This window comes from Mesoplodon densirostris, chromosome 9 (genome assembly GCF_025265405.1).
Source record: "Mesoplodon densirostris isolate mMesDen1 chromosome 9, mMesDen1 primary haplotype, whole genome shotgun sequence".
NCBI classification, from domain to species: domain Eukaryota; kingdom Metazoa; phylum Chordata; class Mammalia; order Artiodactyla; family Ziphiidae; genus Mesoplodon; species Mesoplodon densirostris.
The window spans coordinates 57066656-57094490 of NC_082669.1; the positions used below are offsets into that span (position 1 = coordinate 57066656).

Here is a 27835-nt window from a genome sequence, read left to right on the forward strand (position 1 = left end):
ATTTACAAGTTAACTGATTCGAAACTGACATTTTGCAGCCAGGAGAAATGCTAATAATATAATACTTACCTTCCAAAGCCTGACTCACATGTCCCATTCTGGTACCCCCTGCAGAAATTAATCCCCCCGTCCGCCCTCATTGTTTCCAGAGTAACGTCTTATTAATGTCTTTCATAATACTGCTTTCTATCTTGTTTGTAATTATGTAGGGGTTTTATTTATCAGGCTCTAAGCTCCTTGAAAGAGTTGGCCTTTGGGGTAGAAATTAATTTAGGACAGTCATCATAAGTCCGGACTCTAGTTGTGGCTGTAGTTGGTATAACATAGGGCCAAATGACTCGGCTTGTCTTCATCTGATAAGGGAGGGCTAAGTGCCCTTAACTGGGTGCCTCCTGCATGACCTTCAGGTGTCCTTAGGGAGTATTGGGTTCTTGCTGCTCAGTATACAGTCAGAGTGCACGTGTACCCGTGGAGAGGAAGGGCTGTTGATACCTATTTCTCTCAAGGGTGTAGAATCAAGATGTGGATGGCTACAGTGAATGCCTTAGACCCAGGCAGGACGGGCCCCTGGCCTGGGTTTCATGCTTTAGAGGAGCCTGCGCTGGCCCTGCTCCTGCCTTGCCTCCCTTGATGAGGCACAGAATCCAGTGTGCCTGAGACCCAGCCGCACTCAGGGCATTGGAATTCCCTGACTGGATGGGAACTGCACGGGCTCTTCTCAGTGCTTCCTCCTAACGGCAGATTGGGCCACCTGTGTCCTCACCGCATGCATAAGGGGCAGCAGTTTGCAGACATGGGGCAGAATGGGGACACACAGACTGGGGTGGCCATAAACACCGCGTGAGGCCCCTTGTCCTGCAGGGAGGAGCTGGGGATGTGAAGAGAAGTGGGGCCTGTTACTCAGTGCCTGGCATGGGTTCTACTTATCAGAAGAGTTTCTGTGAAACCCTGAAAATCAACTTCTGTGACCTGTATTGAAATAGCTACATTTGTGGAAAACCAGAGAACAGGTTAGAGGGAGCTTCTTTGCATTGCACGTAAGTGACATGTACGAACATGACCGATGTGATTATATATAATCTTTATGGCAGATGCATTTCAAGAATACAGACATACCTCGTTTTATTGCGCTCCACTTTATTGCATTTAGCAGACACTGCATTTTTTTACAAATTGACGTCTTGTGGCAACCCTGCATCGTGGCGCCACCTTCCAACAGCACTTGCTCATTTAATGTCTCTGTGTCACATTTTGGTAGTTCTAGCAGTATTTCAAACTTTTTCATTATTATATTTATTGTGGTGATCTGTGATGAGAGATCTTTGATGTTACTATTTCAAAAAGATTATGTGCTGCTGAAGGCAACATTTTTTAGCAATAAAGTATTATTTAAGTAAGGCATGTGCATTTTTTAAGACATAATGCTATTGCATACTTAATAGACTATAGTATAGTGTAAACACAACTTTTATAGGCACTGGAAACCAAGAAATTCATGGGACTCGCTTTATTGCCAATTCGCTTTATTGTGTGGTCTGATACCCAACCCATGATATTTCTGAGGTCTGCCTCTGTATGTTTATTCAATAGAATGACTATACAACTAACTAAAATTGTACTGAGAGTCATTCTCAAGTCAACATTTCTAAGAACTTCCCGTGTTGGATGCAGTGTGTAGTGCAACTCATTTTTGTCTGTCAGTATGAAAGGGAAGTAGAGACCAACCTCTGAGCGGGCAGGTTGGGTCATACCCAATTGCACACCCGCATCTGACACGGCAAGTCGTAGAAGCAGAGCCTGGCCCATCACCAGCAGCCTGACGATGACTCTGATCATCACGAAGCCCTATGAACAGCAGCTCAGGGAGAGAGCAGGTCTTGACTTCTCTGTTTATGATGAAAAATCCCTATTTTTTTTTTCCTGAACTGACCCATACAGCATGTAGGGTGATACTGTTGCCATTGGATTTGGTGGTTTGGGAACTCCTTACCAACCATCTCATTTTGAAAGTGGGGAAACTGAGACTCAGACGAACAGTTTGTAACCAGGTTAAGTCTGAATTCACCAAATAGATTATAAATGGCTTGGAGAGTACTGATGTTTATATTCTGGCTCTCGCCCATCCTCCCCTCTCCCTTCCTCTTCTCCCCACGGTGGGATCCAGTACTTTAGAGGGTATCAAACTAGGTTCTGCAGACCTCTTGGGTTCTACAAAGGGTATGCAGAGATTCCACAAATATTCAACAGTCCATTTTTTTGAAACATGTTTTAAGTCTTGTTAAAATTGTGATTAAAAAATAACTAACTCATGTCATATTTTGACACAGTGGGGAACACTGAGGCATGAACTTGTACCTCCTGGTTAACCTGTTATTTATGTAGACCTCAGAATAAAACTTCTTTTGCCACAGTTGTGAATACTGGAACCTCTCGTAAATGTATCATTTCTTAGGAAAAATCAAGTGTTCTCTTGATTCACTCCTGTGTGTATCTGCTCCCTTAAAATCATCCAAGTGCCTGTTCACGACAGCGCACGCATCGTGCTATGCTCGCTGTACGACATAAGACCACTTTGGGGGCCGTTCAGAGCAGTGCCGGGGTTGACGTTTTTATATCCAGATGTAATTGCCAACGCCTGTGCAGTTAGAGCCAGTCACTCCCCAGGACAGCCACTGTGAAGCCACCTGTGGATAGAGAGAAGGCTGTACCTTAAAATGAGGTCATTCCTTTTGGGGCCTCAGTAACTTCACATGCTGGGATGAAGTCCAGGATTGGCCTGCCGTAAACCAATTTGTGTTCTGCAGTGAACAGTATTACAGTGACTTTTCAGTGTTTTTTTTGGAGGGCCTTTATGCAATCATTAGACAAAGGAGAGAATTAGCATTTTTCCTCCAAATGCCTGTGCCTAACACACAGTTTGGAGAAAAAAATCCACTTTGTACCATAATGGAAGAGAGAGAATATTCTCCTGTCTTTTCAGTGACTTAGTAAAATTCTCACTGAGTGAATTACATTCCCCTTCGCCAAAGTTCTTTTTTTCCATATTATCTTTCCTATTAAAAGACATATGTCTTCATATGAAAACATTTTCCACTCTATAGAAATAATCAAAAGATAACAAGTAAATAGTGAACATGGGAAGACTTTTGACAGCTCTACAAATTATAAAAGTTCACTCAGGGATTTTTTTATATGGAACTGATAAGATTCCCCAAATTGCCTTATTTAACATCATTCATTTATTTAGTACCACAAGAATCACAGAAAAACAAATTGCTTACATCTTCTCCTTATGCCTCTGGCAATAGATGGTTTCCTCTTCTAATGCCAGCATTGGTAGCGTTTAGTAAACATTAAAGAAACCTTGTGGATTCAGAAACTTTTTGATAATCCTGGGGTAGAAAATTAATGAAATGGAGTTGTGGCAGTCAGTCAGCAAATATTGATCACTTTCCATGAGCCAAGCACTGTCAATGGACCTGAGGGACCATGGTGAAGAGAAGCGGACAAGGTCTCTGCTCTCATGGAGCTCATAATCACAATGGGGAAACAGATCTTAATCAAACAGTCACACAAAGAAATGTATAGTTAGAAACAGAGACAAGTGCGATAAAGGAAAGGGACAGAGTTCTATGAGGCCCTGTGACTCCGAAGCCCTCGTGGGCTGGGGGTCAGGGAAGCCCTCCCTGCTCACCCACACCGGGATGTGAGATGCTCAGAGAGGTCACCAGCCCCCTACGCTCAGAACCTGCCTGGATGTGGGCCCCACGGATGTGCACATCATGCAGTCTGTGCTTATTTTCTCTGTTTCTGTTTGGAATAGTTCATTTGACAGCACCCAGTTGGCACCACCAAGTTGACAAAGTGAAGCAGGACCAGAGATCAGAGAACAATGTCATCTTTTACAGGAGAAAATAAATTGTTTATGCTTGTTTCCTCTTCGTGCGTGTTGTATTTACTATGGGGACCTGGCAGAGTTTGGGCCCCGGCTTGGGCAGCCGAGTTGCTCCCACAGAAGCCTGCAAAGGCTGCCAGTGAGTACTGAGTAAATCAAACCAAGAGCATGAACCGAGTATAACGGAAAAAACCCAAAGCCCTGTCGCCTCAGCACCTCAGTGCAAGTGCAGGACACACCTCAGAAGCCGAAAAGGCTCCTGTAACTCCCTTCCCACTCGACCTCTCCTTGCCATGACACGACCAGGTCTGTTTTGTGAAAACTTCCAGTTGCCAGTACATATTTCCTAGTTAACAATGGAGTGTTTGTGCCGCTTTCGTTTTCACTTTCACCAGTGAGGGAAGTAGTGCACAATGGGGCGGTGCACAGGGCTGGGGACAGGACACGTCTTCTCTCGGATTCCCAGGACTGGGTACGTGGAAAATGCCAGAGCCAAGACAAACAGGAAAACCCATCCAGATGCTCCGTTACGCGTTCTCGGTGGCAGTAAAACAACACACTTGGAGTTGCCATCTGAGAGGTTGGCTCTGCCTCTGCAGTAAAGGCAAATGCTGTTGACCACTGCGAGCATTGCTTCCATGTAGAAAGAGAATGTATTCCATGCAGTACAGGATGCTGCTGTAGGTGTGCCCGTGTGTGTGTGTGTGTGTGTGCGCGCGCGCGCGCGCGCGCGCGGGTGGGTATTTAATTGCTCCAAGTATACTTGTGAAGTTCATCAAACAACTGCTTTCCTTGTTTATAAAAGATAGTCATTCATTTGACTCACCTAATTCTAGCTCCTTCCTAAGTTGTCACTGTTGAGAATCAGTTCTGGACAAAAACAGTTTAACTGTATCGTTACTGCCTGGAGGATGTTTTACTCAGAGGAAGGACAGGATGTTCTTTTCTTCCTCCATACATCTGTTCAGCCAGCTAACGTCCTATCAAGGTATGATATAGACAGGGTCTGGTTGTCACCTGGTTGTTTACATTCCATCCTACAGACACCCTGTGTGATGCTATTCAAATTTCAGAAGCTTGGGCTTCCCTGGTGGCGCACTGGTTGAGAGTCCGCCTGCCGATGCAGGGGACACGGGTTTGTGCCCTGGTCTGGGAAGATCCCACATGCCGCGGAGCGGCTGGGCCCGTGAGCCATGGCCGCTGAGCCTGCGCGTCCGGAGCCTGTGCTCCGCAGAGGGAGAGGCCACCACAGTGAGAGGCCTGCGTACCGCAAAAAAAAAAAAAAAAAAAATTCAGAAGCTTGAGGCCAAGTTTGAGTGTAAAGACCAACTATTGTCTTAAGGTTGACGAGACCAAATGCTTTAAAGAAGTTTTGCAGCCGAAGGGTTTCTCAGAGATGCAGAAGATGGAAAAAATTTTGTTGCCTCTTCCACTTAACATTCTTATGGGAATATGCCTTCTGTGCTTGGTCAGGGACTAGTCTGTCAAACTGTGTTTAATGAGATAATTCCGTCTCCCCTAAATTTCCTTAACTCGTGTCCCGTTAGGTCCATTCAGTGGAGTATGAGACACAGTCCCTGGAATTGAATATAAAACAGTGTCTCTATAACTTGGATTTTTACATCCTCTTTAATTCTTGGGATGTGTGCGCTTCTCGTCTTTTACAGGCGTCACTGCTTACTTCCTTGTATGGAAGGGAAAGGTGGCAGTATCTTCATTTTGCTTGGGCTTTAATAGTCTCCTAGTGCAAGTTCCTGAGTTGAGATGTGTCACTGAAATTCTGTTACATTGGCCATAGCCATTTTTATTTGCGCAACTCCAATGTTGTACTACTTTTGTGTTTCCCACAGTGCCTTTCTGGCACATGGTAGGCACTTGATAAATACATGGTGAATTAATGAAATGAATCCTCCTGATTCTCCAGTGCCTAAAGAATGAATTCCAGCTCTGTAGCATGGCATGCAGAGGGGGTTTTGCAGTGCAGCCCCAACCTACCCCTCTGTACTCTCACTCCCACCCAGAAATCACCCCCATACACATAAAGGCATATTCCTTATCATCTAACACCATCAGATTTCTCAGTACTCTTTAAGTTCTTTCACAACTCCCTACTTTCACAAATGAATGAATTTCCAACTCTGCTTTTTCCATGTTGCTGCTGGGGGTCATTGCATCATCATTGATAAGCATCTAAAGATTTGTTTGTTTGTTTGTTTTAGATTCAGCTTTCAGCTAAATCTTCCCAGTTGCCCACAGCATCACTCCCTAATAGTAACTGGAGCTCTGAGGGAGTAACAGTTACACTTTGAATATCTGTCTGGGCAGCCAGTCCTAACCTTCAGATAATTCTTGTTCTTCATCCCTACTTATTCGAGATGACAAGCCTTCCTACACCTCCCCAACTTGTGCACTTAACATTTTCTATATGGTATGTTTAAATTAAAAATTAAGACCTTTGGGATCTTTGAAGGAATCGTAATGTCACAGGAAAAGGTTGAAAATGTCTGCATTATTGTTTCTTTTAGTCATTTTATTTAGTCCACTTGGGTTCTTGAGAAGATTAAGTACATGTTTCTCTTAATTTGTATAGGTCTCTCCAAAAGTTCAGCTCAGACTTTTTTTTTTTTTTTTGCGGTACGCGGGCCTCTCACTGTTGTGGCCTCTCCCGTTGCGGAGCACAGGCTCCGGACGCGCAGGCTCAGCGGCCATGGCTCACGGGCCCAGCCACTCCGTGGTATGTGGGATCCTCCCGGACCGGGGCACGAGCCCGTGTCCCCTGCATCGGCAGGCAGACTCTCAACCACTGCGCCACCGGGGAAGCCCCAGCTCAGACTTTCATACAATTGCTTTGTCATGCTGGATTTTCTTTCATATTGTATTGACTTTATTACTGATATTTCGAATGTGTTTCTCAGTGATGCTCTTTGGGCTGCTGAACGGTTCCTCTTGCTGCTACCACCTTCTGTTTCCCTTTTCTCTAGGGATTGAAACACAGGGTGAGTAACATTGTGGCACCCAACACCTGTAAGGATACTTATGATTTTTAAGTCCCTCATAAATTTGAATGTTAAACTTTACAGTTGGCTTTGGAGGAATAATCTACCTTCAGGTCTCAGGGAAACATCCAAAAGAAGGAAGAGGAAAGTGTAGGAAAATTGACTTTAGCACTGCTCTTATATTTATTTTGAAGGCTGGCAGCATCTAAAAGTTGGTCTGTAAATTTAACAACTCAACCATAAAAACCCCAAAATAAAGGAGAAAGATCTCTACTGCTTCTAGGTTTGGGTACTAACATAAAGTTACAAGATTTCTCTTCAGCCATTTAACAATTTTTTTTTTTAATTTCTAAAGCTATCCTTCCCTTTCTTCTTTACCGTTTTTATTTTGATGAATTACTTTTTAAAGGTCACGATGCTTTGAAATGTATGGACATGTTTTCTGAACACTGTTACTGTTGATAGATTCCACGGTGACGCTACGGCTATCTGCACCTTATGTAACGCTGGATGATTTCAGTGAGGTGGGGACCGCACATGGTATCAGTTCTTGTGGGAAAATATGCTTCAGTGGCTTACTGGCACTGCTCTTGGAATGTGGCATTTAAAAGTACCTTTTTACAGTGGGAAAGAATTCTGTCAAGAATAAACAGTCTGACCTTGTTAAATGGGCCAAAGTTGGTCTGTAACCTAGTTCCAGAAAACTAGCTTTTACTAGTTTAGAAAAAGCAGATGAGAAAAATTACAACTAAAACTTTCTAAAGAATGGAAAAAGTTCCTATGAAGAATATGAAATAAGTTCCAGAAATGAGGGTCTTCATATATACTCATGAAAATGTCTTTACTGGACTATAAAATCCCATTTTTCCAGAGTGGATGAAAGATGAGGACTACAGCTCGTCAGAAAAGCAGATTTTCTTTTTCCTGGAAAGACAAGACTGGCTTATTGAAAGGAGCTGTGGGAGGGGCCTTGTAGCATGGACCAACCGTGGGAAACCAGCCGGCTTGGGGAGATGAAGAAGTAAAAATTGCCACTGACTCCCCATTGCCCACAGGTTAAAAAGTCTCTGTACTCTGAGCTGTGGGTTGCAGCAGTCTGTTCCTCACCTTTCTCTCCATCCCTTCTCTCCCACCCACCTCAAACCCACCCCCACACACCCATGCTCTTGCCACTCCAGACCTCCTTCCTCTTGCTTGAAGGGATATGCCATTGGATTTTGTACCTCTAGGCCATTAGATCTTCTCTCTGCTTACACTGCCTTTCCCCTTTTCAGCCTAACAAACTCCTACTCAATCTTCAAGACTCAGGGCAAATACCACTTCCTCCCAGAAGTCAGCCTGACTCTCTAGGATAAAGTTAGGCACTTCTTCTGTGTATCTTTGATTTGCCTCTAATATAGTAGCTATCATATGATAGTGTCCCCATGGGTTTGCCATCTATTTTATTTTTATTTTTATTTATTTATTTTTTCTGTACGTGGGCCTCTCACTGTTGTGGCCTCTCCCATTGCGGAGCACAGGCTCCGGACACACAGGCTCAGCGGCCATGGCTCATGGGCCCAGCCGCTTCGCGGTATGTGGGATCTTCCCGGACCGGGGCAAGCACCCGTGTCCCCTGCATCGGCAGGCGGACTCTCAACCACTGTGCCACCAGAGAAGCCCTGCCATCTATTTTAAAAAGAATAACATTGTAATATTCGCTGTAGCACTTAAGGTAGCAAGACACAGGCATGTGGTATTGCTCTGTGAGTGTTTGTAGTGTGTGTGTGTGTGTGTGTGTGAGAGAGATGAAATAAGAGGTTTCTGCGTAGAGGAGGTAGAGGGAGGCTGGCTTGGGTGGGGATACTGAGTGAGACTGAGAAAGGGATGCTTCCCCCCAAACATCGGCTTTCCTGAAAGGTGTCACTACAGCCTGTATCTGCATCCATTTTGAAATTTCAGTGTCAGGAACAAAACTTGTTTTATTAATCACTTTCATTGCTAAATCCTGTGTTTATATTTAAATGATATTCTGAAAAAAGAACATTTCACTGCTTTTACTCAGATGCATGACTGTCAAGTAGTTGGTTGGTTGGGTGTTGTCTGAGTGGGCTACATCTCAAAGATGGTGGTTCTAGTCACAACCACTTATAATGTTAAACAACTAATCTATCAGTAATAACTTAAATTGAGGAAAATTTTTAATGAGTTATAGTAAAAATTAGACTTTGTGTTCTAAAAAAATGTGTAAGTTAAAAAAAAAACTTTGTGGGCTTCCCTGGTGGCGCAGTGGTTGAGAGTCCGCCTGCCGATGCAGGAGACATGGGTTCGTGCCCCGGTCCGGGAAGATCCCACATGCCGCAGAGCGGCTGGGCCCGTGAGCCATGGCCGCTGAGCCTGCGCGTCCGGAGCCTGTGCTCCGCAGAGGGAGAGGCCACAACAGTGAGAGGCCCGTGTACCACAAAAAAAAAAAAAAAAAAAAAAAAAAAAAAACTTTGTAAGTTAAAAAACTGTAAGTTAAAAAAACTGTGCAAGTTAAAAAAACTAAGTTAAAAAAAACTAATGTGTAAAATAGATAAACAATCAAGTACTTTGCAGATGGGCGTATGGCAAGGTTTTTCAAAAGTAGCCTCTGCAATCGAAACTAAAATTTAATAGATTAAAATTCATTTTCTGAAGCCTTTCCAAGATTATATATATCATGTAAAACTACTTATTCTCTCTGACCACTCTAGTTCTTACTGGTTCTTACATACAAAGGTAGTAAAAAAAAAAAAAAAAGGCAAAATAGTCCATTGTGAACTTATTTTTTTCTTAATTAATTAATTTCTTTATTTTTGGCTGCATTGGGCCTTCATTGCCGTGCACGGGCTTTCTCTAGTTGCGGCCAGTGGGAGCTAGTCTTCGTTGTGGTGTGTGTGTTTCTCAGTGCAATGGTTTCTCTTGTTGCGGAGCACGGGCTCTAAGCATGCGGGCTCAGTAGTTGTGTTGCACAGGCTTAGTTGCTCCACGGCCTGTGGGATCTTCCTGGAGCAGGGATTGAACCCGTGTCCCCTGCATTGGCAGGCGGATTCTTAACCACTGCGCCACCAGGGAAGCCCCATTGTGAATTTAAAAGTGTTACCACCCAGGAAAAATAGAGACTCACATGTTCCTTTTGTACCTGAACACAAATTGGCCACTATCATCATGGCTTTTACTGGCATGTTGAGGTTAAAAATGTAGCACAACATTTAGGATTTTGACAATATTGAGTAAACAATCCATTGAAGTGAGAAAAGCATCTTCACGTTTGAACTTTCTTTAATAATGTTATAGTAAATCAAAATATAATCTTTGGGGACGTCCCTGATGGCGTCACACCTTCATGGTGTGAATATACGTAATAGTTTTACCTAGTCTCCTGGGATGGACCTTTGGGGAGTTTCTCTTTTGGGGCTACAGTGAACATCCTGGGCTTATATCTTTTCACCCAAATACTAATACTTTTGTAGGATAAGTTTCAAGAAAGGGCATTACCAAGACAAAAAGTAAAGAGTATGCACATTTTTTCTCTTTGTTTATGTTCAGTTTTATAAGAAACTCCCTAACTGTCTTCCAGAGTGGCTGTACTATTTTGTACTATCACCACCCTCAGCAGTGAGTGAGAGAGTTCCTGTTGCTGCACATCCTCATCAGCATTTGGTGTTGTCAGTGTGTTAGATCTTGGCCCTTCTAGTAAGTGTGTAGTGGTATTTCATTGCTGTTTTAATGAGCATGCACACTTCAAACTCTGATAATGCCAAATTGTTCTCCCAAAGGATTTCGCTTTCCCTCCTCGCCTCTTAACAGAACGTGACTGAGCTCTCTGCCTCCTCTCTTCTCAGTGTCTCTGGTGATCACCTTTGCTGGCCCTTCCCAATCCTCTTCCCCACCAAGAAAGCATCCTGAATGTTCCCACCTCAGCCCTTTCACAGATCTCACCCAGGTCCACCACTTGAACTCTCACGTCTGTGCAGACACCTCCCAGTTGTCAGCTGGGCCCAGGGTCCCCTCTGAGCATCAGACCCTCAATCCCGCTTTTCCCTTCACGTCACCACCTGATGTCCCATGGGCAGCAGAAACATAACATGACCAAAGTGTCACTCATTAGCTTCTCCTGGCCCAGGCAATTCTGCTTCATTTTCCTTTCTTTAGTTTTATTATTAGTAATCACCAAAACCGGAACCTCAGGGTTTTTTCTGGATTCATTTGTGTCAACATGCATTTGGCTACAGGTTCTGAATATTCAATCAGTTATATCTTGAATAATAGTAATTTTTAAATCTGACCTAAGAAGTCTGGAGATAAATAATTCTGCAATTAGTGCAGTTGCTCAGTGGTATCATCTTGAGTCCTGTAACCAATTATTAGGAAAATTCCATTCTCCCCTCCTCAGTGAATGATGTTTTCCCTCGTGGTCTCAAGACGACTGCTGCATCTTCAGGCATTGCATCCTCATACGACAGTGGTCTAAGCAGTGAGTAAGGGAGCCGGGGCCAAAAAGGGGTTCACTGCCTTTTTGATCAGGGAAGACAGTCTTTTCCAAAAGCTTTCTTCAGACTTTCACTTACTTTTCACTTACTCCCAGAACTGGATCAGATACCTACCCACAGACCAATCACATTGCAGGTAAGCATTTTTTTTGCTACCCAAGGAAAATCAGGTTGCGTTAGGGAGAGAGGGAATGTCTGCTCCTTGACAACCAACAAGGACAGGCCTTCATTGATCTAGGAAACTCCCCAAGGCAACAGGGCCACTCTATAGGTAGAAACTTATGCTCCTGGTTCCTGTCAGAGGCGCACAGATATATTCAGTGATCTCTAATAAAATAGTTTATACAGTATGGTGCCTTTTTTCCTTAGTGCTCCACATATGTTAAAAGCAGAAAGCTTTAGAAGTTTATGGGGATGTTGATTAGGCGAAGAATGCAGGCTTCCTACTGTCACCAGGAATATAATATTTTAGGTTCTTTAATAACAGTAATTAGCAAACATTTGGGGAGCACTGGCAATCTACAAATAATCTACAAGTGACATCTCCACATGCAAACTTGATTGGGTATGTCAAGCTAAGGACAGTTTTTAAAACAGTGAAGTAGCAAGAAATAGTCTGTTAAACTAATTACTTTTTAAAGGACATTAATTTCATTAATATATTATTTAGATATATTACTGTAATATATCAATATTTATATTACAGGCATATCTCAGAGGTTTTGCAGGTCTGGTTCCAGACCACTTCAGTAAAGCAAGTATTACAATAAAGCTAGTCACACAAATTTTTTGGTTTCCCAATACATCTAAAAGTTATGTTTACGCTACACTGCAGTTGTTAAGTGTGCAGTAGCATTATGTCTAAAAAAATGTACGTACCTTTATTAAAAAACACTTCATTCCTGGGAATTCCCTGGCGATCCAGTGGTTAGGGCTTGGCACTTTCATGCTTTCACTGCTGTGGCCCAGGTTCGATCCCTGGTCGGGGAACTAAGATCTCGCAAGCCATACGGCATGGCCAAAAAACAAACAAATAATTCATTGCTAAAAAATGCTAACCAACACCTTGAGCCTTCAGTGAGTCATAATCTTTGTCACTAGTAACATCAAAGATCACCGATCACATAACAAATATAATAATGATGAAAAGGTTTGAAATACTTTGAGAATTACCAAAATGTGACAGAGACATGACGTGAGCAAATGCTGTTGGAAAAATGGTGCCAATAAGACTTGCTCAACTCAGGGTTGCCACAAACCTTCAGTTTGTTAAAAAAAAAATGCAGTATCTGTGAAGCGCAATAAAATGAGGTATGCCTGTAGCTAGCTAATATATTTATTAGTTATTAATATACTTACGTGTGTTTTTTAAAGTACTACTACTTACTTTTAAAAACATATGTATGCATAAATCTGAAGTTGCCTCTACTTCTCTATTCTAACCAAATAAACCTAGGTGAATCAGGAGGCAAGCATTGTTAGACATGGGAGGGTCAGGGAATGCTTCACAGGGGAGGTGATTTTTGAGCCAGGCCTTCAAGAACGAGGAGGAGTTTGCCTGGCAAGCAAAAGAGAAAGGTGCCCTCTAGGTACAGAATTGGGAAAGAGCAGAACACATGCACAAAAAAGTGAGAAGTACGTGGGTTGATGCGCAGGGTGTCTTGGGAGAACATGATCAAACTCTTTCTTTGTTTTTTTTTTTTTTTTTTTGCTGTATGCGGGCCTCTCACTGTTGTGGCCTCTCCCGTTGCGGAGCACAGGCTCCGGACGCGCAGGCTCAGCAGCCATGGCTCACGGACCCAGCCGCTCCGCGGCATGTGGGATCTTCCCGGACCGGGGCACGAACCCGTGTCCCCTGCATCGGCAGGCGGACTCTCAACCACTGCGCCACCAGGGAAGCCCATCTTTCTCTGTTTTTAAGGCTTCATTTTCTTTTTTCAAAAGATCACTCTAATGCAATGTGATGAATGAATTGATAGGAGGCTTTGGCATAAATTAAGAAATTGCTGGCAGGGAGAACAGAGTGGAGGCTGTTTTAAAAGAGATATATGATGAGGGGCTGAGTGAAGGCAGGAAAGAGAAGAGATAGAAACTATAAATGGAGATATAGAGAAAAGTAAGAAAAACACATCACAGGCCAAAGTCTGATATGAAATTTACCTATGGGAAAAAAAGAAATAATGTTCATTTAAATTGAATAAATATCTGTGGTCATAATTCTCTTCGTATTACACTGTTGTGGATAATAATGTAGACACATAACTCAAGACATAGCAGCCGATATCGATGTAATCATTACTATTTTTGTTGGCAGTGGTATAAATATATATGGTAATTTTTCTTGATGTGATGAACATTTCCATTCAAAATGGAATAGATGGTGTAATGTAGAATCTGTATGAGACATCTCACTAGTAGTTGTGTGAATCAGAAATTTTCCAATGGTTTAATATTTCTCCCAATTGTAATTAAGATGAATCTATCATAAAATGGCTTTTTTCATTTACAAACAGAGCCTTTTTCTAAAAATACATCTTTTCATCAGGATTTAAATGATACGTGCTTTAGCTTATTGGGCTGAAAGACCCAATAACATGGTTATAGTGTATCTAATCAGCCACCTGTCTTTCTGTTTCTCCTTTTTCATCCCCATAATCCAGCTTTTGCTAAAGTTGGCAAATTATATACCTCACATGTGGTCATTATGTGACCAAACCCTAATGAGGGTTATGTAATGTAAATGGCCACAAAATGCCGTTATTTACTCTTTTCATTAGACAACAAGCACCTTGAGTGAAGAAACCGGACATCACATATATTATGCTCACTAAATAGTAGTTGCTAATGATGATGTGCTTTTAAGATCTTTGTGTCCATTTTAAATGTAATATATCCTCATTACGGGCAAATTTGTGTGGTCTCGGTTTACCTCCTTCTTCATTCTCTTGGTCCAGCTTGTTCATTCATTTCAAAAAAAATGGTACCATGGATTTACTTTTCAGTTTTCAACGTCAGAAAGTCAAAGCAGGGTTTGAAAGAAAGAGGTCCATAAATAAAGGTGTAAAATTAAATTAAAATTTAGCCATCACCACCATGTGTCCACCTCCTCCCAAATATCATACACTTGATAATGGCTGTTTCTCTTAAAAGAACATTGTCACTTTCTTGAGGCTAGATGTTAAATTGGAAGCATTCGAGAAGATACCAGAATTTCAGAATTTAAACATCGTATGCCTGGAGTTCTTTTTTATGTTGCATTGGTTTATCGTGTGTGTGTGTTTTCTATATCTCATCAGGTATTGGTGAATAAATAGTTCACACCCTCCCAAGAGAATAAGTTCTTTCTTTTCTTTAAACAGTGACTCCATTGATCCTGTTTTAGAATTTCTTCCCTTGTTTCTCTCTTCCTTCTTGGCAACCTTGGTTTTGAAGTCTTAAATTGATTCAGGTGTTCCTGGAATATTCCTTTTTCTCTTCTACCATTTTCAACTACAGGCAGCGAGACTTTTTTTCCAAAAATCTTGCTTCATTCAAGAAGCAGTGTACAGCACAGCCCATTGTCTAAAGGGACAGATTCTGGAACCTACTTAACAAGCTTTATGAACTTAAATAAATTCTTTAGGCTTCTCTTTGTTTCTTATTTGTTAAAATGAGAAACATTATTTCTCAAAACAACCGCACCTACCTTATAGGATTGTTGTGGGAATTAAATAAATTCATACGTGAAAAGAATTAGTACTTGATGTAGTTCTATAACAGAATTACATAGTAGTAGGATTCATCTTTGCACGTAAACATGAAGACAGGCACAGAAATGGGTATAACTAATTAAACCATTTTCCTACTACTAACCAGTTATTACCTAGGGACCACTCATATTATAGTTTAGGTTACTAACATCTCAGGGAGACCATTCTCTCCTTTTTCATTATTATCTGTTTCTCACAAGGGAGAATGTTTCTAATACTCCTGAAATGAGTATGTTGAGGAAATCTTTCTTTCCACTATCAGCATTTTTTAAACAGTGCTGAAGTTAAAATATATTCTTTCTAACAGTATACACGTACCTGGTCCTTGAATACAAGAAATTGAATATGCAAATCCAAACAGTTGCAGAATTTTTACTAAGAGACTAAGAATGGGTGCATGTGTTATTGTGAACGAACTGCAGAGACAGTGTAAACCCTCTAGCTTCCAGGCATTCTCTCTCTCTCTCTCTCAGTGTGAGATTGCGGAGTCCCAGAAATCCAATGCTGTTTTTTTCAGTTCTTACAAGCTGCTTACTTTCACCTGCCAGGCAGGTAGAGGGTAGAGAAGAGAAACTGAGTTTTGACCGTGAAGCACAAACCTACATGATTGTACTTTTCTTCTTTACCACCTGTAGGACAGACTCTAGAAAGATAAGAAAAAATTTTCTCAGGAAGGACATGTTCTGTATTTAATCTCTATAGAGAGGAAGGTAGATGACTGAAAACCAACATTCCTAAATTATGAAAGTAAATTCCTTTCCTTACTGTAGTCAAAATGGGCCTTTTTAGACTAAACCATTTTGTATTCCAGTTATCACTATCTCTTGGGTGTAGGTGCTCAGTAGTTAATATTCAGAAAGTTTCATTTCCCAAATAGGTTAGATTCTTCCCCGGTCAATAAGTGACTCATTGTACCAACCACGGATTAGTAATTAATGTCACAAATAACACACACTTCTTTCCCATAGTCTGCTTAAGATGTGTCACATAAGAACTCTTCCAGCTGTTAACCTTTCAAAAATATTAGTTAAAAGAAATTCCTGAGGCTTTCAGCCCAGCCCTTGTATAACCTGCACTGTCTTGTTTTGTTTTACAAAGCCACGCAGGAATGCCCCCCATTCACAAAAGGAGTTGGTACATAAGTGAATAACTCAATCTGTACATTCAATCTGCCATTCATGGAATTTGTGTGTGGCATTTTATACAATTGCTTACTCTCTAATTTAGGTTTTTTTAAAGAACATTTGTCTTAGTATTGCTCTTACCTACCTCGTGCCTGATTCAGGATTCTGATTAAACCATGATACAATTTCTGAAGAAAATGTACTCTGCCTTTTCTTGAATTCAAAGTAAAGGTGTGGCTTGGCCACAGGAGCAGTGTTGTGTGGAAATGTAATTCAGGAGCTTCTGCAACCTGATCTCACTGGGATCCAGCTCTCTTAAGACACTTCCTGCTCTGAACTCCCATCACATTTCTGAAGCCACCCAATTCAGCCTTTACGTGAAGGCTTTCACTCTCTATTTACGTTTCATGTGACTTCCATTTTTTTCATGCTGCTCAGAGCTCCTTGAGATTCGTAACAATGACTCTTTGCTAAGCATGCCTAGCGTCATTAGTGTGGACCAGAAACTGCGGAGATGGTTGATTGCTTGGTGAATATGCTGTTCTGCTCTTGGTGCTGATAGGACATTGTAGTGAAAATACCACTACTATTCCAGATATTTTATTACTATTAATGTGTATATGTAGATTCTAAATACAGAATACACTCATGAGGTAAAGACATTTTCAGATAAAAACCAAGAGAGTTTACCTCCACCTTGTCACTAAAGGAACTTCTAAGGGACATACTTCAAAAAGAACAAAACTATCTTAAAAGGAATGTCTGAGATGCAAGAAAGAATGGTGAATACGTAAATTGGTAAACATGTCCAAATAAATTGTTAATCACAGTAAATGTACAAAACTCACCGGTTAAAAGATGGAGAATGTTAGGTTGGATTTTAAAAATACTTACCAAATACCAACTCTGTGATTTTTCAAGAAACACCCCAAATTTTGATCCTCTGACAGTGAGAGTGTAAAGTGGTACACTACTTTGGAAAATGATATGACATTAACTGTGTAGTTCAGCATGCTCATACCGTGAAACCTTGCAATTCCATGCCTAGTTACATACTTCAGAGAAATTCGTGCACATGTGCACCAAGAGTCACATTCAGGAATATTCATAGCAGCATTGTGTGTAATAGCAAAAAACTGAGACAACCCAAATGTTCACAGACAAAAGAATGGTTAAATCGACTTGGTATATTCACACAGTAGCATTATCCAGCAGTAAAAATGAAAATGAATGAACTATTGCTGTAGGCAATAACATGGGTGAATCTTAGAAACAGTATTGAGTAAAAAAAAAAATCGAAGATAGTTATAAAGTATACGAAATTTTATAAACTTCAGAAACAAGTAATACAAAATATTATATTATTTAGGCATATTTATGTGATAAAAACAACATTTCTTTACAGCAAGGAAATGAAAAACACTGGGGGCACAGAGGGCTAAGGAGGCAAGAGGACAGAATTAGAAGGAGCCTAAAAGAGCACAGGGAGGGGGGGCTCCTACCTCGAGCTAGTCCGCAGACCGTGTCGGAGCCGAGCCCTGCTGATCAGCATGATCACGGACGTGCAGCTCGCCATCTTCGCCAACATGCTGGGCGTGTCGCTCTTCCTGCTTGTCGTTCTCTATCACTACGTGGCCGTCAACAATCCCAAGAAGCAGGAATGAAAGTGGCGCTTTCTCTGCCCCAGGGTTCCAGGACATAGTCTGAGGCAAGATGGAGGGTGTGAGGGGCCTTCACACTTCACTTCATCCCTTCTACCGATCACAACATACAAAGCAACTACACCTGGATTTTTCCAAACAACTTTTATTTCCTCAAAGTCTTCGTTAACCTTATGGAACAAGAAGCTGCCAGTGAATAGGGCCCAGCATAGGGCTACTTTATTTTCTACTCCCTCCCCCCAATATAAAAATATAGATGTTTTTTGTGGTCCCCCCCCAAAAAAAGAACACAGCGGGGAGCAGGGCTCCGAGCACCCGAATAGCTATAAAATCCCTAGAGCCTTGCTGTCACCTCTGTGGGCTCTTGTGTAGACTCATGTTCTTATTTAAAATGATTTCTTAAATTTTTGCTATATGATTTCTGCTGTACAGGCACTGAATTGAGAGTGTAGAAATTGATTAGACAGATAAAAATCTCACTCCTGTGGGGAAGATGAATGGGATACACAAGTAAAACCATTATACACAGTCATCCCTCCGTATCCTCGCGGGAACTGTTCGCAGGTCCACCCCCCCGCCCCGGCCCCGCCACCATCACCACCGTGGATACCAAAATCCACGGATGCTCAAGTCCCTTGTATAAAATACATAGTACAGTCACCCACCGTATCCACAGATGCAGAACGGAGGGCCGATTGTAATTGCAGGTTTGAGGCACTGTGAGGGAATAAAGTATGACAGACCAGACATGTATTTACAAGAAGCAGGGTGGTCAGAGAAGGTGTCTTATTAAGGAAGTGAGAGGCAGAACGAGGCTAAGATGTGGAACGGAGCATTCCGGGCAGAGGGGATGGTGAATTCACAGGCCCTCTGGCAGGAGGGAGTGTGGACTGTCCAAAGAAAGCAAGGTCACTGTGGCTGATGCAGAGTGAGTGGGCCGGAGAGGGATCAAGGCTGAGATCAGGGAGGTAGTCCCCGGTCCCTCTCTGGGGTCCTCAAAAAAGTGTTTGCATGTGTTCTTAAGTATAATAGGAAGCCATTTGAGGGCTTTGAATAAGGGGCCTAGTCCATATTAGAAGCAGAGACTCTGAAGGGAGTTAGGCTGAAAAACACAGACAGTGATAACAGCAGGAAAATAGACAACTGGTAATGGGATACAAGCAAGAAAAATTTTAAATGATTAAAGTGATATATTTTCAGAGCTCGAAGAGAGAAACTTAAGTAATCTGGGAAATTTTGTTATATTTAAGTCTTCATTCATCTTCCCAGATAAATAAGATGTTAAATAAGATGTTACTTGTATACCTACTCACTCACACTCAACACATATTCTTTTCATAACACATCCATGTCATAAAAATGGGACATTTTTATTCAGAGAATTGAGAATACTTATTTTGTGCTTTAATTACTTAACTTTAAATGATAATGTAATGATTTATGAGGTCATTTAAAATGTATTTTTGCCCATCCTGAGATTTGCAATATGTGTGTGACATGAGTAGTAGTATCATTAAGTATTATGTAGTATAAAAAGAGACTTATTTAAAAATCTGTTATTACTCGTTACTAAATGAAGTTCCGCTGAGAATTATTTATGATGAGAAGTGGATTTACTGTGCCTAATGGGTTTTAAGCTCCAGAGCCCCTAACTTGCAGATACACACACACACACACACACACACACACACGCCCAAGGCCATGGGAAAGGCCCCAGCAATGTGTGCATATGGTGTTTTTCTGTTGGTTTTTTTTTTTTTTTGCAGAAGTAAGCTGTTCTAAATGCAATTGACTAACCCTCTGCTCCTCCACCTTGTCACACTTTCTCTCATCTCAGGTAGCACGAGAGTGCTCCTCATTCGGGGTGCTATTAACCCTTCAGTTTCCTACAGGTAGCCTTCTCCCACCGTGCTACTGCAGTAGATATTTAAAGCCCTTATCTTGCTTAGCATCATCCAGTACACATCTGCTTCTCTCTTCTTTACTTCTTATAAATATCCACCTGGGCTTCTGTGACACAGAGTTTCCTGCTTTCCATCCTACCTGTCTCACTCCTCTTTGCAGAGTGCCCTCCTCTGCCTTCCCCCGGCTTCTGTCCTACATGTGCTCTCTCGCTCAGCGATCTCCTCTACTTCCTAGGGATGATCCCGGAGGAAGAGAGCGCATCTTCTTTCCAACTCAGTCCATTCCCTTGAGCCCCAGACCTGCATATGCAAGTGGACGTCTTCACAAATATCAAGCTTGCGAGTGACATTTGCCTTTTGGGTCCCCATTCAGGTCGATGGCCCCACCATCCACCCTGTCACCCAGGCCAGAAACCTGGGACTTATCCCAGATTTCTCTCCCTGTCTGCTTCATTTGACTCATTTAAAATTATTCCTCCTGCTTCTCCTCCCCTCACTGCTGTAGGTTGGTAGGTCCTCCTCCCGAGGCAGCCTGATCATTGCAGCTTTTATATATATATATATTTGTTTCTTTATCTATGGCTGCGTTGGGTCTTCGTTGCTGTGCGTGGGCTTTCTCTAGTTGCGGCAAGCGGCGGGGGCCACTCCTTGCTGCGGTGCGGTGGCCTCTCCTGCCGCGGAGCACGGGCTCTAGGCACACAGGTCTCAGTAAGTTGTGGCTCGTGGGCTCCAGAGCATGGGCTCAGCAGTTGTGGCACACAGGCTCAGTTGCTCTGTGGCATGTGGGATCTTCCCGGACCAAAATTTATGAAACCAGCACTTGCAAAGTACTTTTTAGACCTTATCTCATATGATTCTCCAGGTGTCCTGTGAAATAGGTGCTATTAATTTCCCATTTTGCAGGTAAGGAAACAAAGGCATGGAGAGGCTAATATATTTAGCCAAGTGATATAGCTCCCACAAGAGGAGCCAGGATTTGAAGCCAGGCTCTTAAATCATGTACCTCTACCCGGTGCAGGAACTTATGCAACTGATAGTTACCTGTCTGCCTCCCCTGCTCAACTGTGAGCTTTTGCGAGCAGAGTTGGTATCTTCAGTAATCTTCACATCATCTTTATAGCCGGGATCCAGCGCTTGTCACATAGTAGGTACGTTAGTATCTGTATGAACAAATGAATGAGTCATTGAAGTGACTTTGTATATGTCTCATAAACTGCATGAGAAGTGATACCAAGAGGATGTGGTACATTTGTATTTCACCCACGTGTATTTTGTCCACGAGGCTCTAACAGAAGTAAAAATGTCATTACTGCCTTTATCTGAGAAACTTAGGTGAAAGAACTTAAACACTGAGCTTTAAAAGCCATTCTTATTCCTGTTACCAATGGACATTATTAATATTTATAGGAAGCAACCTATCTTTTTAAGGGTTCATCATGTGCTGGTAGCTAACAGCATCAGCAGTTTAATTATTGACTTATTCCAGATCTAGATCAGACAGTCTTCCTAGCACTTTGAGAACTGTTGGCCACTTTAAATGTCAGCCTTGCTTTTTACAAGGGATCTTAAACAAGTGTAAGCTCTCCATCTTCCGATGGTAAACTAGTTTATCAGTTAAAATGGAAGGGAGGCTTCTCAGCCCAGATGAAGTTGGCAAGGTTACTCATCTTGCATATATCAAATGTATGCATAAGAAAGATTTCAGTTGCTATTTTAAACGCAAAAACAATATGCTTAAAATATAGGTATGGGCACACTGCAGTTTCTGGAGCTGTCCTCATGGAGAATCACTGAAACATGGCCTCCAATGTTCTTTGTAATAGTAACATGCTTATTTCATAAACCAGAACCCATATAGGAAAAAAGCTTTCTCCCCACATGCAAAGGTTTATAACTGAATGAAAAAAATCAATTAATTACATGAATATTAAGAGGTTACTTATCTATTATAACATTGGGCCACAAGTTGACTAATTAAAAGGAATGCGGGTTGGAAAGCTGCCACAAATCTGCTCCTTTCATTTAGAGGGCCACAGGCTGAAGCCAGTGATTGTGCGTGACAGACTCTGGGAACAATGGTGCAGCGCACAGACCGTCCAGATGAAGCATGCTCGTCTGAATTACACCGACGACGGGGTGGCCTACAGGCAAACAAAATGGTTAAACAATACATAATCAAGTTTTTATTTGGTATTTCCTGCGAGGCTATACCAGTTGCCAGGGAGTGTACTGTATTTTCTTCTTCGGCTGTAGTAATTGTTGACCATAGCTGGCACAGCACCAAACAGGGACAGATAAGGGGGAAAATGGCATCTGGACATTAAAGCCCCAAGTGTACTGGGGGGAGAAAAAAGCACAAAAAAATTACAGCATATATCAGGAATTTTCCAACTAACGATGTGAGGATGTGGTAGCGCGAGGGAAAAAGAGCCAGACTGAGCTTGCTTTGTTCACTGAGAGAGGCCCCCCCGTAACATTCCTTTTAGCTGTGCATATTTTGGCTTCATTTGTACAGTTTTAACTTTATACTGTGTGTGGAGAAGCTCAGTCGTAACTGGTTGTTCCTAATAATTATAGTGCAATAATTAAAGTTCATGGATAGCTGTTATGTTCTTAGTCATTTAGAAGCCGCTTCGAAAACCAAGTCTAAGCCAAAAACTTCTTTTAAGTGACATTTCATTACTGTATAAAGGATGGCAACAATTATTTCTTTGATTTAACAACAATGTTTTTTAAAGACAAGATTCATTTATGGAGACAAATGAGAAACAATGTCTTTAAAACTTGGGCTACGGGGGGCGGGGGCAGTCGAGGAGTGATGAGATCGTGTAGCCTGCAAATAAAATATTTCCCAACTGGTTTGTAAAACATGAAAATCTGTGATAGGGACAATGCCCTTTGCCACTTTTAGAATCCATTTAAAATGCAAAAGTAATATATAAATATTCATAAATCTTTTGCAGACACAAAGTATGGCAATTTCGTGACCTCGATTAGAAAGCATATGTTACTGTTTTAATTGAGTAATAAAATGAAAAATCTCCAACTGAACACAGCTCCCTTGAAAGATGGATCAGCCTTGGGGTCTCCAGTAATAATAATAATAATGATGATGATGATGATGATATATACTGAACCATTAGAGCTGTGAAATATGCTTGCCAGGGGCTTCTTTTGCAGTGGTGGTTATCTCTCTGCCTGTATGGCTGTCAGGCCCAGTGGTTACACCTGCAGCCTCTGGGGTTTCTGCATTTGAATTCTAGCTTTGACGTGTGGCTGGCTATAGTTATTAACATGTTCTGCACATCAGTTTCCTACCTTGAATATGGGTAAAACATGCAGTGCCTACCTCACAAGTTATTACAGGATTTAAATGACATAAAATTTGTAAAGTTTTTAGTGAAGTGCCAAACATAAGGAAAACCCACAATAAACTTTGGCTGTTATTACATCTCCTCTGTTGTGAAGCTCTGAGGTTTCTTTTAGCTTCTCGAAATATTTCTAGTTGGTGTCTGCATTAGACTTGAATGTATTTACTTAATCACCATTGACTTCTACAATAGAACAGGTTGCTTGGTCTGTAATGAAAGCCAAGATAGTGGTTTTGATTACTCTTAAACGTTCTTGGAGAAGCTGAAATTTTAATACATGTTTTCAGAAGCACTTATTAAGACCCAATTATGAGTTGAGAAAAGCTAAAGAACAGTATTTTCAAATAATGTCATTCTTCTAGAGATGGACTTCTAACCACAGGGTACACATACTTGATGATGTTATAGACAGCTGCCTGGTAACACAAAGGCCATGACTTCATCTCCAAATGCTGAGAAAATCCTCTCTTATTACTGTCTCATATTTGATTGAATGATTTTCATAAGGCTTATTTTAATAACTTTTGTGCATTTCAGTTACATTTTCTGGTGTTTGTTGTTTTTCACTTTCATCTCCAGAAGTCTTAACCCTTAACCTTAAACACATGTTAGGGATTCATAGACTCTGGATATTAGAATTGCACAATTCATTTCAACACCCCAGGAATTCAGTGTGCTGTCCGTTCAGTAAAGGGACGACATTATTAATGGTGATCAATGTATAGGTACCAAACATTTTTAAATCCACAAAACTTCTTGTAGAGCAAAGCATTTGTTAAAATAGACATGTGTCCTCGACATCAGACCAGTTTTTCTCAAAGTAAATCTTATGTCCTGAAAACATTTTGAGGTCTTAAATAATATTACTATTGAATAACATCTTTTGAGTCATCTAGGAAAGACTGTAATAAAACTTACACATATGTGGTAAGTGTTTTTTATGGGATCTTTACATCTTAGCATTAGGAATAAAAGATTATTAATTCTCCTCCACCGAAATAGTAACAACTGTGATAATAAGTTGAATGTGGTCAGCTTTCACTTAAAACTGGAAAACTCCCTTTCCGTTTCTACAATTGGCCTTTTCTCTTCAGCTGCTTTCTAAGTTGGGCTGTTAGCAATTTAGCCTGTCTTTAATTTTAAGCACCATTCTTCCAGTCCGGAGATCCCTATAGGAAGCCCCACTCTCATAGCCTCGCCTCTCATTGGCTAGCTGGGAAAAGAGCATTTCTGCATAAATTGGATGCTTCCTTCTCCCCGGGAGACCAAATATGCTCATGTTTCACAATCCCCCGGTTTGTAAGCTTGAGTCCATTGCCTGAAGCTGGAAACTTTCACTTTGTAGAGCACAGCACACATCGAAATCCAGATCCAATACCCCTGACGCACCCATGAGTCCGATAGCAGATTGAATACATGTTTCTCAATCCAGTGTTTCTGAGCTGCTCTGACTGAAATCAGAAACCGATGTGCGTGAGAGAGGTATCCTTCAAAGAAAGGTATTTCCTTTGTGCAGCCCCAGTGCACACAGAATCCAAGGGGTTAACCTGAGAGCTGCTTTGAAAACAGAGGCGAAGGTCACTGGCGGCAACAGCAAAGACTTTTAAAGCCTGCCGTCCTGAGCCTTTCACCCTGCCTTTCCCACCCAGGGGATTGTAAACATTGGCTCCCGGCCACCATGTCCCACAGCACAGAACTTCTCTGTGCTTTCAGCATATACATTTATGCTTTTTTATGGAAGCTGAAGCAAAGGCGCGTTCTTGCTGTGAGCACAGAGAACATGTTTCTGGTCAGGGAAAGGAGAGGGATCCTGTCCCCCCTGGAATGTGGAAGCATGCAGATATGCTTATTTAGCGGTGCTTCACATGGAACTTAGCTGCCGCTCTTAGTATGACTTTCTCAAGTCAAAAGAATGTGTAGAATGCTGTCACTTAATCAGAAGCCAGAAGAGCTCTTTTATCTGCCATTTGTTAGTAACTAGCAATATCGCCCTTATCTCTTTGTCCTTTAGCTCAATCCAGTGCCCTCGGATATGAGAACTGGTAACATGAAAGCACTTTTTACCTTGAGCATTGCTTCTTGTTTTTCTTTTTTAAAACTTCAGAGTTCTTTAATCACCAAGAAAGAAGTTGTAGGATCGTTTGTGGGTTTTTTTTTTTATTTTTATAAAGTTGCCTTAGTCCTAGGACCATTGTTGTTTGGTGATGTTTAAAAGAAACCAAGATGATTCATATATTTACCTGATTCTTCAAAAGTCTGTTATCCATATAACTTATAAATAACCTTCACTGATTCAGTTGCATGAAAACAGAATGGAATTTCCAGAAATATTATATGTAGCTTAAATTTCTCCCTCCTCAATGTTTTAATATGTTGTGTGTGGGAGGTTACTATCCTTCTGTCTATTTTAAGTAATTTCATGTAATTTCAGTCATTTGATATAATAGTTTTTCTCTTCAGTGATTTCTAAAGACACAAACGGAAAACTCATTTTGATCAATCTGTATGTTATAATAGGTCAGGGCAGAAAAAAATATACCCCATACCATTCTTTTGTTTTGTTTGTTTGTTTCATTTTGTTTTGTTTTTTTGAAGTGACTGTATTTCAGAGGCAGGCATATAAAGTCTTACCCTTTCTTCTGAAATGGCTTCTCTGAGCACATTTTGGCATAAATTTGGATGCTTGCCTACAGAAAGGTCAGTCACTAAACATTCCTGTTTGTGTGATGATGCTTGATTCTGAAAAGCCCTACAACAGCCCTACCGCATTGCACAGACATGCAGACAGGACTCTGCTCTAGCCTGTAGCTGCAGCTGATAGGAGGTGTGTGGCTTTGCCTTTTGCCTTTCAGCCGAAATGCCTCTTAAAGGTTCTTCACAGTCTCTTCTGGAATTCCAGTTTTGCTTTATGGAATCACAGAATCTGTTGTGTACTTATAAATGTCCTTCACGTTTTCCTCTTGAGATCAAAGTTCCATTTCTCTAAATGGGAAGGTTCTATGAACAGCATCACTGACCCGGATGTATGGGTCCACGGTACCATGTCCAGGTAGTGTCACTGAGCATGTAGAATTTATTTATTCTTGATTCTTGGATTCCAGGGTTGGAAGGACTTTAGAAGTAATCTGACATGACCTTCGGATTTTATAATTGAGGAAATGGGGGCCCAATGATATAAAATTACTTTTTTTCAAGACAATACACAGAGATTATTTAGGGGTATACCTGGAACTCAAACCCAGATCTCCAAAGCTCAGTCCAGGACTGTTTCTCTTACTCCATCCAGGCTTGTACCCCCTGTACTGTGTGATGAGTTCACTGACGACCAAATATGGGATTAATAAATGCTGATATTCACATCATGGGTGCACCTCAGCAGGTTGAAGTTGGCGTAAGTGATTATGAACAGATCTTTTGTACACTGAGCTGGAAGTAACATGAAGTCTTGGTCACTACTTGTTCCTAAGGCATCTGGGGACTAGCATTTCAACTCTTTAGCTCATCAGCTTCTCATGCCTCAATTTTACTGTGATAAGTTTCTCTCAATTTCTGTAGAATCCTCTTTTTCTCTTGCCTATTTAACAGGTCTTCAAGTAAGGCTGACTCTACATTACTACAGGGAACTCTACATCAAAGCTGACAATATAACCAAAGCTATACATGGAGGCTTTTATGAGAGCACTAAATGCTTTTATGACTAGATAAGAAAGATTGAATATAACTGTAAAAGCCGCAATCCAAGGACCATAAAAGAAAAGGAATTCTTTTCAACAGGCATCTATTGAATTTACTGTTTTTTAAAGACAAATGTTATATCTACTCATTATGAAAAATAGAAATATCGTTGAAGTACATAAGGATTAATTAATTAATTAGAAAAATACCTATATCAATCAGGAGGCAGGAGTAAATAAAGTTTGAAATATAAATGAATAAATTAGGAAACAAAAAGAGTAAAATGGAAAAATAAACCTAAGAGTTGATCCTTCATAAAGACTAATAGCAAAGACAATCTCCTGGCAAAGCTACTCAAGAAAAAAGAGAGTCCAGTTATGGAGCACACCAGTCACTGGCTAGTAGAGCTTTTCAGAGAACTTGGTGGCATACGAGTCCGGATCAAGTAGAATAGGATGGAGTGCTGATCAGGGAACCAGGAGCATCAGGGCTCCTGTGAGCCTGGGTGCCCCCATGTCTCCCTCTGTGTGTCTCTTTTCAATAACCTAGGTAAGAAAAACAAATGTCGCTTATCTATATGTTTTAGGTACTCATGCAAGCAACAGAACAGAGAAAATATGTCCTGCAAAAAAGAGTTTGGGACTGAGCAAAACACATTCCTGTTATAATTTTTGAAACTCCTGTAAGTCATTCTCAGCAGACCCTGTTTACCCATGACCTCTGTGTAAGGAGTTAAGTGCTAAGTGGTAGGGGTATGCGGTGTTAGGAGACAGATTACGCTTAAGAAGTTTATAGTCTGGTATAGTTTATAGTCTGGTAAATGTGGTAAAAGTTGCAACTGAAGAGGTACAAGAGGTACCCTGTAAAGAGCAATGACAAAAAAATATCATGGAGGTACCAAAGAGCAAAGTGGGTAAAAATGCCTGGTTTTCATTAATAAAGCTTTTTTCTCATAATACTCCCCATG

The 27835-nt window shown here is 41.2% G+C and overlaps 2 protein-coding genes across 5 annotated transcripts in view; both read left to right on the forward strand.

Moving 5' to 3' along the window:
- CDK6 (cyclin dependent kinase 6) overlaps positions 1-27835 on the forward strand; it is a 233494-nt gene that overhangs the window by 115633 nt on the left and 90026 nt on the right. The gene's annotated exons all lie outside the window — the stretch shown is intronic.
- On the forward strand, positions 17755-18001 carry LOC132496393 (dolichyl-diphosphooligosaccharide--protein glycosyltransferase subunit 4). The gene has a single exon (XM_060108783.1). The coding sequence runs from the start codon at positions 17808-17810 to the stop codon at positions 17919-17921; it is 114 nt and encodes a 37-aa protein (XP_059964766.1). The 5' UTR covers positions 17755-17807; the 3' UTR covers positions 17922-18001.

Coding starts and splice junctions, on each gene's coding strand:
- LOC132496393 (XM_060108783.1), top strand. CDS start 17,808: ATGATCACGGACGTGCAGCTCGCCATCTTCGCCAACATGCTGGGCGTG.